The sequence below is a fragment of the Harpegnathos saltator genome, unplaced genomic scaffold (genome assembly GCF_003227715.2).
Source record: "Harpegnathos saltator strain DR-91 unplaced genomic scaffold, Hsal_v8.6 scaffold138, whole genome shotgun sequence".
Classification (NCBI taxonomy): domain Eukaryota; kingdom Metazoa; phylum Arthropoda; class Insecta; order Hymenoptera; family Formicidae; genus Harpegnathos; species Harpegnathos saltator.
Genome location: NW_020229915.1, coordinates 390,970 through 404,691, shown reverse-complemented (window position 1 = coordinate 404,691; position 13,722 = coordinate 390,970). Strand labels below are relative to the sequence as shown.

The 13,722-nt window shown below is 42.2% G+C and overlaps 1 protein-coding gene across 3 annotated transcripts in view; it reads left to right on the top strand.

Moving 5' to 3' along the window:
- Nucleotides 1–11,992, top strand: part of osp (myosin phosphatase Rho interacting protein outspread) — a 495,008-nt gene extending 483,016 nt beyond the window's left edge. The window contains exons 10-16 of one of the 3 annotated variants that reach the window (XM_025308057.1): nt 193–1,148; nt 1,367–1,523; nt 1,599–4,433; nt 4,782–5,073; nt 5,819–6,290; nt 9,838–10,041; nt 10,318–11,992. In XM_025308057.1, the coding sequence (XP_025163842.1) occupies nt 193–1,148; nt 1,367–1,523; nt 1,599–4,433; nt 4,782–5,073; nt 5,819–6,290; nt 9,838–10,041; nt 10,318–10,466 (5,065 nt within the window). In that variant the 3' untranslated portion in view covers nt 10,467–11,992. The remainder of the gene's footprint in view (nt 1–192; nt 1,149–1,366; nt 1,524–1,598; nt 4,434–4,781; nt 5,074–5,818; nt 6,291–9,837; nt 10,042–10,317) is intronic. The other 2 variants (XM_025308055.1, XM_025308056.1) reach the window with 2 other exon arrangements.
- Nucleotides 11,993–13,722: the final 1,730 nt, after the last annotated feature.

Below are 13,722 nucleotides of genomic sequence, written 5' to 3'. Positions count from 1 at the left end.
TTATTCTTATTTTATTTACAAATTCATTTTTATTTATTTTAAAAGTCAAAATTTTTTATTAATTCGACAAACATCGCGTTAGCGCTTTTCGAATTTTAAATTTGAATCGAAATTATCCACCGCTAGCCCGAAAACTGATTGAGTGGTGTCGCGATTTTCGAGTTTCGTAAGAAATGTTAATTTATGTTTCAGATCTATCACAGACCGCGAGAGGGATTCCGTCGTAGCCTCAACGTCCATCACACCGAGATCGGTGCTGTTCTCCTCGGATGAGGAGTACAGGACTGCTTCTGAGGGTGGGCGTCGAGAATCCGGCGATTGGTCTGAGATGCCGGTGTCTCCGCCGCTCGTGAGAAACGGAGATTGGCCCATCACCTTGAAAGGTTCTGGCTGGTCGGACTCTGCAAATCACGAGTGGTCCGAGCTGCCGCCCTCACCGCCACTAACAAGAACCGCGTTGTCCAGGGTGAAAGCCAGATCTCGATCGAGTTCTAGGTCGCGAGTCTACAAGAGAAGCCGTAGCTCGCCACCTAGTTCGAGGAGAAGCACCTTGGACAGCGTGAGGTCGGAGGACCTGATGATAGCTTGTTGCGAACTCGGCGAGGACGAGGAGCAGAGCAATGGCCACTTGCAGGACAACAGCTGCCTTTCGAGCGCTAATGACAGTCCTTTGATCGTCGAGCTCCTAGAGAATCGAGTCTCGCTGCTGCACGATCAGCTGGATCAGAATCAGTCTCACCCGAGCACACTACTAGTCATTGTCGAGCGTCAGGAGAACGAAATCGAGAGTCTGAAATCGCAGCTGAACATAGCACGTACGGACGTCGCGAATACGGAGAAAGAACTGGCCAGACTTAGGCAGCAGAAGGTGGAGGCATCCATCAGGGAGAAGCAGGTGGACGAGTTGTTGAACACGATACAGAGGACCGAGCAGCAGAGGAACAAAGACTTGGAAGATCTAGAGCAGATGAAGAAAGTGTACAGCAGGGAGAAGGAAGTACTGGAATGCAAATTGCTGGAAACAGAGGCTATCCTACGAGAGACGACGGAAAGATGTGAAATGCTCACGAACGAGCTCACGTCGAGTCACAGAACCGTCGAGCATTTGCAGGCGGAAATGGCGGGACTCGGCGATAGACTATCGCAGGGTGAGTATGTTTTCTGCTCACACATGTGCGATGTTAATTCAATTTTTAATTTGCGTTATTGAAATTAAATTTCAATACAATTTGAGTGCAAAGTTGAATAAAATTTTTATATTCAAATCAAATTATATAAATATTTTGGTTAATTTAATATTTAGCTTGAAAAACTCAAAACAAAGTTTCGAATAAGATCATTGACGACGGATGTTTTTCTAAACTAGGTATCGAGGAGAATGAACGTCTCTACAATCGAGTGAGGGAATTGGAGGAGAAGAATGGACTTTCCGTTTCGAGAGAACGTGGAAGAAGCTTCGATTCGCTCAGCGACTTGACCAATATCGAGTTAGACTTGGATTTGACTGTGTTGGACAAAGAGAGGTAAAATTGCGTAATACAATAGCTTTCTGTTGCAAAATCGTTGTTCTTAAACACGACGTGACATTACCGTTCCAGAGTCGTGGAGGAGTACGATGAATTGCGAAGCCGCTTCGAGAAGGCTGTCATGGAGATTCGAGCCATGAGGAAGGAGCTACGAGAAGCTCATGCTACACAGGATGTGTTGGAGTTGGAGATATTCGCTCACAAGCAGGACGCAGCTAGCGTTAATGAAACTAATCAGGCGCAAGCGCAATTAATGGCGGCAAGGATTCAGGATCTGACCAATAAGCTGGCCGCCAGCGAGAAGCAAGTCAGGACACTGAAGCAGAAACTGACAAAGGCTGAGACTAGAGACAAGAGGAGGTCACTTTCCCTCAAAGGAAGAGAATCTTTCCAGATTTCTCAGGAAGTAGAGGACAAATTGCTGGATCTGGAAAACAAAATCTGCGCTATAGAGCGGGGCAAGAGCGTCAGTGCTCCTGTCTCTGCGGGCAGCAGTTCAAAGGAATCGAGCCCGAATCTAAAGAAGGAGAAGAGAAGAGACAGTAAAAACTTAGATCGAACGAGACTACGTAGGAAGTCGTTGGATAGCGCGACAAGCTCTGAACCGATGAAAGTGCTCATCAGACTAAGCACTTTGGAGACGAAAGTAGCGAACGTCTCTGAGGCTATGGCCAGCGACGCGGAGAAGGACTCGAGCGAGTGCAGCGAGATTAGCGGCTGCTCAGAGATATCGCTGGAATTGTTGGCGAGGTTGAAGAAGCTCGAGCGAGTGATCGCTAAGTCGAAACGACGCTTGGAGAAGTGCCTCGGTTCGACGCAGGCGGAAGACAAGGCGGAGAAGTGTTTACGTGAAGTAAATGACATATTGGACTCGTGTTTAGAATGTAAGAAGAACCAAGCCGGCGCTCAAGTCACCGAGTCAGTAGGAGTAGCAGTATCTAGGCTAGAAACTACACTTAAAGAGAAACTGAGCGAACTCACGAAGAAACGGCAGGTGCTGGCGCAAGAAGGCCGGCTAGATGAGCGGGAGAAGATGAAGCTCGTCGCCGAGAGGGTGGCTTTCGAGTCCGTGATTCTCAGACAAATCAAGTGCGCGCTGAACCGCACCACGGATAGGAGCGCCGTTCTCAGTGAATTGGTCGAAACTAGTCAGCTTGCCTCAAGCTTAAAACGTAAGATCCACGGAACTAAGCCCAAAACATACCAAAATACGAATTATATACAGTATCTCACTAAGGTGTTAGCGAATAAGTTAGTATTGATAGGGCACGCCGGTGCGACCGATACGTCGAAGGAGGTGAGCGTGGCTCGCAGCGAGAGTCTCAACTTCCTGCTGCAGAAGCAGCGGGAGGTGAACGAGATAATGCGAAAGTACAAAGACACGAAGTTACGACAGCTCGCGGAAGCGTTGGCCGCAGAAACATTGAGTCTCTCTGAACAAGAGGATCTTGGCAAGCAGATTAGCGGCTCGAATAAAAAGCTGCTTGAAGACAAACATATTCGCGAGGCTTGGGCTCTGGCACAAGAGACAGTGAGCAAGGAGCTCGTGCAGGCTGAAGTGTCGCACGTGATCATGCATTACGGTCAGCTGTACGAACAGAACGTCACATCGATTGTCGACACTTGCCTCAGCTTCGACAGTGCGGATCACGTCAGGTTGGAGTTGTGGGTGGATGCAGCGCAGGTGCGACTACGCCAAGAAATGGAGGTCACTATACATGAGCTCTCGGAGGCTTATGAGGAATGTCTTCGTGCGATGAAGAAGAACAAATTGGCGATCGATGCCAAGTATGAGTCGCGGCAATTGTTGACTGATTATGCCGACGTAATCGCGCACAAAGCTTTAATAGACTCGAGAATCGCACTTCTTCAAAATATTACGCGGCAACCACCCACGACATTCCTCGGGGAGACCTTTGTATCTAGTCTTATTCGAAACGAGGACATGCTCGCCTGCCTGACAGACGAGGGATGCGATCTTCAAAGCAATCCGATCCTTGATGCGGAGTACAGTTACCTTTACCAGCGGCTGGTAAAGGAATGTGAGGAAAGGATCACTGGCAAACGAGAGTCGAAGGAACAGTTGAAGAGTGTCAGCCAGTCGTTATTTCACTTAGAGGAAGATCTGGCCGGGCTCAACAAGTGTATTAGGAACAAAGTGGCGGGTGGAAGCGTTGATGGTGTCGTTTGGTCCAAGTCGACCGGCGCTGTCACGGACTGGTCCAGTGTATGTGACAAATGTTTGCATCTGCGAGAGCAAATAAGGAAGTTGAGCGACTACATGAACAGCGTCTCGTGTCAGACGTGCAACCAACTGCAGGATACTATTCAGAAGATAACCGCTGAACACAATCAGGAGTTGGAGACGCTAAAACGCAATCAGGAGAAGGATCTAATGGACATCAAAGGCGAGCTGGACAGTCAACGGCAATCCCTCACGTCGCAGTATGAACAGGAGGCGGCCAGTTTGCGCGAGCGAGCCAGAAAGCTAGAGCACCGTCTCAACACAATGGATTCTGAACACTCGGCTCACGTAAATGAGCTAAGGGCAGCTTATCAGCGATCAATAAGCGCCGAATTGGATACAGACGCTGAGACCCGGAAGAGGTACAAAGAGGAAATCAAACAGTTGCGCGCGTTATGCGAGAAAGGTCTGTTAGCGATGGAGAATTCTCACAGACGTATCATCGCCGAGATGGAGGAAAAGCATCGGCAAGAGCTGGAGAGTCTGAGAGTGGAGAAGGAACAGGCGCTCTCTGAGGAAACGCAAGCCACTCTGGCTGCGTTGGATGCCATGAGGAAGGCACATGAACACGAGGTGCAGAAAGAAATCGCCAAATTTAAGCAGGAGTTCATTAAGCAAATGCAAGCACGCGAGGACATTGGAGTACTTCACAAAGAACATGAGTGCGTAAAGCAAAGCTTTCAGCTCGACCATAGCGAGTTTTGCCATTGAAATGAATACATTTCTGTATATTCTGATATATTTATTATATTATCTTTATTTATATTCACTTTTTATGCTTTTCATATATTGTCTTTGTATATACTTTTGTTTATATTATTTTATTTTTATTCTTTTTTCATTTTATATCTCTATTATTTTATATTTATATATTTTAATATTCTTATGCTATATATGTATCTTTTATATACTTTTTCCTTGTTTTTTGTATATTAATAAATATTTAAAAAATCTTTCATTTTTTATTATTTTTATATATCATATACTGATGTATACTGCTTTCTTTTCAGAGAGGAAATGGAGGAAATAAAGCAGGAGATTCTCTCTCTGTCTGCGAAGTATTCGTCCAAGTGCGTAGAGTCCGCTGCGCTGGAAGAGAAGGTAGGCAACCTGTCGAAGCAGCTCGCCCAAGCACAGCAGCATATTATGCAATTGGACGCGAGGAACAAGCAGTTAAGGGCGCATCTGGTGTTGGAAACGAATGACGGCAGTATCAACGATACGATGCAGATTTTACGGGGCCGAGATAACGAGCTTGCTGAGCCGCGGGAGGAAATGCATCGACTGCAACAACAACTGAAGGTACGAGTGCCCCTCGGTCAGAAGACAGGCTCGCAGCCAAGTAGATGTGTTTAATAACATATATTGCTGAGGATGAGATTAACCGCCGCAATTACATATTATGGTGTTTTGCCTGGCGAGCTTGTCACGCTTCGATGACGAGGTCCTGACTGTCGATTCGTCAGCACCTCGGTTGCTCGAGTAAGAAGGATTTTTATCCTGCGCTTTTCATTAACTATCTTCCTTCCCCTCACCTTCGGTCGCCGTAACCGGGTTGGTATTCGCCCGTTCGAACTCGTAAATTGGCCTGTATATACATATATATCAGTTCGTCTCGGTGAACCGATCACTCGTGTTCACGGCTGTCGCAAATACCATAATTGTAACTCAGCGAACAGCAGCGACTTGATATAGCGTTTAACCATCCTTCCGCCCCGCACTTAATGATGGACGTTCGAATCTCTTGTCTCTTGAAATTTTTAAACGATTCGAATACATGAAAGTTCGACTAGCTTCAGCTAGTTCCTTGGAACCAAACAAGCTCAGCAAGTCGTGACTTTGAGTATTCATGTTCTCACAACGAGACAGCCGAGGACGGAGACTTCCTCGTGAATTCCGGTATATTTGAGATATTCCTTTGAGAATTTCCCGTTTTTCAAGTACACCCGAGACAAATCCGAGAACCTCTCGCACTTAGTCAAGCGATTCGTCCCCAGCCCACCATAGCCGCATTGACGCATATATTTTCAATATTTCTCACTAACAGCATGGGGACACCTCTCGTGAATCGTCCGATGTGTCGTCGAAAGCTCCGTCGCTAGACTACTCGCCGACCTATTCCCCGCAGCGCGTCAGGAGTAATCAAGAATCGCCGGTCGCCCGGACGAGCAGCGTCGCCGTCGTTGGCGCCAGCAGCGGCGGCGGCGACGGTAGCAGCGAACAAAGAATAACGAGTGAGCGAAGTTCGAAAGGCTCCTCCATGTTCGCAACTTTACAAAAGCGATCGCTCTCGCAGACGGATCGACCGGGCGCGTTCTCATACAAGCTCGAGCGCGTTAAATCCGTCTCCTTGCCGTACACGAGTAGTCTGGCTAGACCGGTTGTTAGTTCTGGCGTGCCGTCGCACGACGAGAAAGACTCGGCGAGCTTAGAGCAAAAGGGTCAGGAGCGTAACGGCCTGGGCTCGCCATTGTGGGACAGCTTGAGACCGAGGAGCGGACTGCCTCATCAGTATCAAGGTACAGAAGAGAGGTGAACGTTGAGTGTGTTGAGCGAAAGAGGAGAAGAGAGAGAGAGAGAGAGAGAGAGAGAGAGAGAGAGAGAGAGAGAGGGAGAGAATGAAAAAAATCTGCGGCATGGGGTTGTTGTCAGTTTCGAGAGAAGTTAAAAGAGGAAACGGTGCTTTTGTAAATTATCGCGTTCGCCGGCGGATTGCAGGTTGCGATGCGTCGTTGTCCTGCGATTGATAGTGTGGGTTTGTTTAAACAAGAGGGATTTTTATTCGGAGATACCTTTCGCATGTTACCGAAACGAAACTTGTTTTCCAATATGATATAAGGAAAAAAATAGTAAAGCATGAGAGAGAGAGAGAGAGAGAGAGAGAGAGAGAGAGAGAGAGAGAGAGAGAGAGAGAGAGAGAGAGAGAGAAATAGCTGCTGAATACAAGAAGATTGAGGTGAGGCTTCGATGTCAATTGTGATTGTTGGCTTTCGGCGCGGGCAAGAGAGGAAGAATACGAGACTAACACGCGTACTTTTTTAATGAAAATTAACAACGCTTTGAGATATTAACATTTGCAATGTATCGCTGTACTAACGTGGTAAAGACCGCGAATCGATCTCTACGCTGCGTGACTGACAAGCGCGCAAGCAGCAGCTGTGCAATATTTACGATGAATCTTGACGATTGTGCTTCGTAGTGTATTCGTAGGGAGAGAGCTTGTTCTTTTCGCGTTGTCAACTTCAGCCGTCTCTTCGTCATATGACGATACTGTTGCGGCATTAAAGTTGTCTTCGAAAATACACTGAAAGCGTTGACAGTACTTTTTTCGTATTCTGAGATTATTTTCATTGTACTGTAAGAGAGTAATAATTACTACTCTTTTAACGAAAGTAGATTCTAGAGAATTACTGACTTCCAACTGATTCTGTACAATAACGCATATTAATTCACGCTGCGAGAAGAGAAGTGTTATTCCCCCACTCTGGTCGTCATTCTCCGCCAGCTGTCGGAGGTCTATCGGATCTAACGTAAAATGCAAACTTCAACATAACTCTCACGCCGGTTTTCAGAAACATTGTAAAGAAATTTGTACTAACAGACTGGCATGCTGCTGATTTGTATTTGTTTACATTGTATTTGTTTACATTGTTTACATTGTATTTGTTTACATTTTGCGTTGTACTCGACCGGCTTCCGACAACTGGCGGAGAATGACGGCCAGAATGGAGGAACATCGTTTTTCATCTCGCGGCGTGAATTAATGCTTGTGACTGTACATACTCCCGAAGTAAAGTTCAGAAATGCATATGGCGGCTATGTCGATTTCTTCGAGCAACATTGACTAAATTCTTCACCTGAGAAGAAAGCTATGACATTCGCTACATTATTTTTATGTATGGTCTTAAAATCACCGTAATTTAACTTTTAAATGCTTTTTTTTTTTAAATAGCTTATATCAGAGCTCGGCAAAATTTGCACATTTCCCCCGATTTTCAGCTCACTCTGTTTACCGTTATTTCTCTTACGTCTTCCCCCGCGCGAAATAACGATCAATATGTATGTTACGATGTGAACTTATTTCCAATAGCTTTTCATGTTATCTATGAGGTACTATTGTTGATGCGTTTTTCTTCTTTTTCACGCTTTTTCGTATGTTACTGAGCCTCGCGCGGGGAAAAACGTTAGAGGAATAGCGGTAGACGGAGCAAGTTGAAAATCGGGCAAAGAATGCAGATTTTGCCGAGCTCTGGCTTATATCACTTCGTCTGGCAGTCATTAGTAAATATCTAACAGGCTTCCGAAAAATTATCGACTATGGTTGGTCAATTTACTTACGTCTTACGACTAACGGTTTATTGTAGAAGGCCATTAAGAGAATTTTATTGCCTAAATTATGTCACTTAAATTACTATATTGTACTGGAAATGCATTCTGATTTTTATTATTATTACTGTCTACTATTAGTTTCGGAATGACTAAAGTATATTGATTTCAGCAATAGCACTATCAATATTTTCAGTTTATTTTAGAAGACGACTTAATGGTCGTAAATAAGGATCGATAGTGGGCGATAGTACGGCGAATTTCTAATAATCATCAATTGACAATAACGTTGTATCGATATTGTAATTTCTTATCGGTGTGAATGTAATTAACACATTTGTTGTATGTAACAGTTAGGTTGTTAAGCGAGAGATTGTGACATCGATATAATGTCATCGTTAGTTGGCATGTTTACTGGATTCTTAGCTTTAATTCGTTATATTAATTGTATCGATATCTAATAGAAGGGTACATACACCCAGGCAAAATAAAAAATCATGATGACGTCAAAATGACGTCAAGATGATGAGGAAAATTAATTTTTTCGTCATGATTCGGTCATTTTCTTGTCATTTTGATGTCATCGTAATTTTATTTTCTACTTGGACATGTACACATACATAATGTATATGTAACGTTCTAATATCAAAAAGCGTGCCTGTAACTTTATGTCAAAATATTACATAGGATTATTGTGCGTAATGCTTATCTAACGCTGGTTACTTGTTTAACACAAGTTGTATACGAGCAATATGCAGTATGTAAAGTAACCCTGCCTTACATGAATGTAACGCTATACACTACGGATGTTTAATCTCTAGATATAACTAATTAGCTAACATAATATATGTAACTGTCTGGGGAATGTGCAGGTGAAAAATGTTTGCATGTCAGAGTTTTCGAGAATAGCTCTATGTTTTTCATCCATTTTAAATGAGTGTCACTCTCTTGCCAATTTCAAATCCAGTCACTAGCGCATTTCCGATTAAGAAAAATCGCAATACGCGTTGACAAATACTGACAGCGATTATTTCGAACAATGTGGCTTCACATTGTTCGAAATAAGCACAGGCTGACTTCAAAATCAAATTAACACATTAAAATCAAAATTCAATTTTTTTATCGTCTTAAGACATTCGAAGAAAAAATTCGTAAGGCAAGAATTTAGATTACGTCTAAAGAAAATGAAAAGAAGTTACGAGGAAAATGTAACAATCGATAACATGATAATCAAAGACGTTAGGTGTTTAGATATCATTATATGCCAGATATCAAACAGTGTTGGACATTAATCGTTTGAAAAATCTTAGTCGACTAAAATCTTAGTCGACTAAAATAATTGGCAAGTCAATAGACAAAACTAATGAATCATCATATATGTAATTGTGAACAATTTAATCGATGATAAAATGCATGATTAACTAATTAACTAATTACATAATTAACGATATAATAAATGAGATCAAAGTAACATTAATTGAAACAGTCGTTATACATGATCATGATTTCTTTATTCTTAATTTATTAACATTTTAATCCACGAAAATTTCAATCGATTAATGTCCATCGAGTTAGAAAGTACTATTGTACAGCGAGTAGTCTTCTTTTCTTTTTCTTCTTTCAACGACATTGTCTTCGCATGGAAAGAGAAACTCGCGGAGATATATCGCGAACAACATGATATGGCGATGTGCATACAGAGGAGCGTAACAGTGCTTCGGCTATGATTTGGAATGTAAGGTGGCACAACAGAGATGCGAGTCGGCGGCGCTTGTGGCCGGTGGCAGGAGAGCAAGCAGAATGAGAAGCAGCAGCAGCACCACCCCTATAACCAACAGCAGCAACAACAGCAGCAGCAACAGCTCCCGGAGGCATATACCATCCGTACCGACGCTCGTCACACATCCCGCCTCACCCCGGAACCCTCAGCTCTCGCCGTTGCAGGTCCGTTGGCCTTGTGTCGGCGCTTAACGTGTGTCTCGCAACTTTAGACGAGCGTGTTATTCTGTTCACGCGTTCCTCCACTTAGCTGCTTTTACATCCGACGTGTGTTTTCTTTTACTTTTGTACATATCTCTGTGTGCTTCAGTTTCTTGCGTTGTTCTGCGCGCACCTCTATGCGAATAGATTTGTAATTCCCGTTCGCCTGACTTCGACCGTTCCTCGCGATAGATCATGGTGGTGTCAGATTAATAATCATCGCGCGTTTGTGCGTTACAGAGTTGATGAGGTCTCCACCAGTGAGGTGGTCCAGCAGAAGCTGCCGCAGCTTGCCTTCGACACCCACACCAAGTTACCATCATCCACTTCATCCTCCTCTACCCGCTGTCGGCATGGTCGCCGAGAGGAAGAAACGTTTCGAGCTCTGAATTCCTACTCATTCATTTTCTTATGTATAATTTGATCGGCGATGCCGCAAGAAGAAACTCATGCGAGGATAGCACGCGAGAAACGATATATAGAAATGATCAAATGACCAATCGCTTATAACATATTTAAGGATAATGAAATTTAAGCACGTCTAATGATAATATTTCGCATTTGCGAGTCTTCAAAATCGAAATATCAGATAGTATTTAGAAAAAAAGAAAAGCACATACACATAAAAGAAGCTTATTCTGAGAAAAAAGAAAGTTTCGATGCGCGTTATACCGACACACGCGTTGCTTCTCCGCTCTGAGAATGTAAGACTGAAAATGTTTCGATATCATCATTCACATTGACCAACGAATTCTTATAAAATGTAAATCTGTGGATAGATTGTTCAGACAATATCATATTTTTCTTGCGATTTGCGTAAGCGCGAATCGTGATTCTCACCACTGCCGTACGTAGATTGCGCGCGCCAGGTCTCGATGGATCTTCCAAGGAGCCAAGGGGTCATTAAAGTGCCAATCGCGCTCGTTATCACACGACAATATTGAGCATGTTTATTAGGTAAACATGATTCAATATGTCGGAGAGAAACGGATCTCGATTGCTGGGATGAGGGAGGAACAAGTGTGACGCAGCTGCGATTCCCCTTCGATGGCAAAAACAAACCGCGTAAATGCGAGAGCTTATCGCGAGAGCTTGTTGATCGACATTGAGATAACTAATGATTATCGCTATTGATCACGATAGATCCTTTTTGACAGAATTTTTCCCTGAGAAATTTTGCTATGTATATTTATCTTGCTCGGCCGTCACGGCCGTACCTTTTGATATCTGTATTTAGACTTTGATAGAAGAGGAGGATTTTTGACTTAGATTTGTGTGCGAACGAGCGAACATTTTGCCGCGACTCATCATTCATTCTTTGAAAGTGCGTGCTTTTCGGACATTACTCGTCGCGAAAAAGATTACCCGCGCGAAATTCTCTGACATGCGCTAACCGGCGTAATTACGTTATTACATCACGTGTGATTGTTTCTTAATCTAATACTAAAAATTGTTTCAGGACATTTGTGCATCATTATTGTTGATTGTTAGAAGAAGCTACAGCAATATATCAATAGTAATTCGTTACTGTGATGGTTTTACGTTTGTGTTTTGGTAAAGTTAAAAGCGGTAGATAATAAATTAAAAATTGTTATAGAGAGGGAGAGAGATCGTCAGTGTTATCTTGCGAAATAATACTTGAAGATATTCTGCTATTGTTTATGATAGACTTAATCAATAACATAAAATATTATGAGTGTAATACCCAGATATTATTTTTAAAATATCTATATTTTACGATGTAATTCTCTTGAGGAAGAAAACATCATATACACACATATATAAAGAGAACAACGTATTTAGGCATAATATTATACAGGGTATCTCAGAACTTTGGGAGACGGACTCCGTAGGGATATAAAGCTAAGTGAGAGGAACAAAATGTTCTGTGCCATAATGTGAAAATCGTTATATCGATAATAGTTTTTTAATTATAACAGCGCAAAGTTAGGCGTTTTCCACGCCCAGCGCGGCCTATGGACGCTCCGCGGCAAGCTGTGTGCGTAGGGGCTGAGCGATAACGCGTCTCGCGCTGACCGTCGCGCGGCGTCAAAACGCTAAGACGCCATCGCGACGGTCAGCGCGAGACGCGTTATCGCTCAGTCCCTACGCACACAGCTTGCCGCGGTGCGTCTATAGGCCGCGCTGGGCGTGGGAAACGCCCAGCGCGGCCTATAGAAACTTTGCGCTGTTATAATTAAAAAACTATTACGATTTTCACATTATGGTAGAGGACTTTTTTGTTCCTCTCACATAGCTCTATGTCCCTACGGAGCCCGTGTCCCAAAGTTCTGAGACACCCTGTATATATAATTCCATTTTATTATATAACTATATAATATTATAATTTTTTTATCATAGATTATTTCTGAGAAATTTGAATAATGGTACGATCTCAAATTACAAAATAATAACAAATGATAAACAATGCTGGATAATAATATAATATTCTGTTTTGATAATCTCCAATTATTTATTGCTTATTTTTTATAACTTTTCTGAGATATATGGTAAATGTAAAACTATCACTCTCTGTAACGAATTACTATTTTGACACATCATTCTCGCTTTTTTCAATGAACAGTTATGGCGTATAAATGTATATAGTTGGAAAATAGTAACACCGCGTGTTAAGGCGATTTTGCCAGATAGTGTGCTCTTTGGTGCTAAAATAAGAGTGAATGGAGAAAATACGTTATTATGAGATGTATACGTATAATAACCGTCGTGATACTTGTCGCAGTATAACGTAGAATTTATGTATTTTTCGATATAAAATTGCAAGACCGGAGAATTTGTCTTTAAGTCTTTGCGATCTTTGGGAATTGCATTAACGCCGATGAGGATACTTTAATATTTTGTTAACTGAGGAGTTGCGTGCAATCTAAACTTACTCTGACAGTTAAGTTTTTATTGTTATAAAGAATTCATACTTGTGGAGCATATTCATGAACCGAAAGTTAATGGTTGATTGTGACAAGGATTGAATTCAACTTCATGTTTGCGTATGCTTGTTCTCAAAGATAATCCTGATATTGAGTTTGTTATCTTCAAGATGCAAATACTTTTAGGATTGTACGATTTTTGATAGTATAGAGAAGAGACATATCGCTGAGATTGAGTAAATGTAAAAAACAGGAGGGAGACGCAGAAGAGGAAATTTTTAGTTCATTATCCGAGAACGAAGAGATCGTTTTACGCTTGTTTCTCGCTCTTGTTATGTATAGATTTTGCACATAAAATATGGCGTTATCGTATTGCCACATTTTCTCATTATGTAAATGTTTTCTTCTTTCAGGTTGCGAACATTTGATGTTAAATACTGTATAGTTTATGACGTTTTATTAAGGAGCAATGGTATATAAATAGGCGATTAATATCCCTGTCAGCCTCCTTCGTCCCTCTTCCGTATTATATGGTTTGTTTATATATACATATATATATATATATATATTTACTATTGCATTCTATATTATATATTATTGCGATTCGTTCCAGTGATTCTCTCGATATTAAAACGACAGAGGATATTGAAAATTCATTACAATTGTCTCTTACGTAGAGTAATTACTCTCAGGATTGTTTAACATTTATAATATATTACGATTATGCTCTATTGTATTTGTATGATAATTTATAACACGT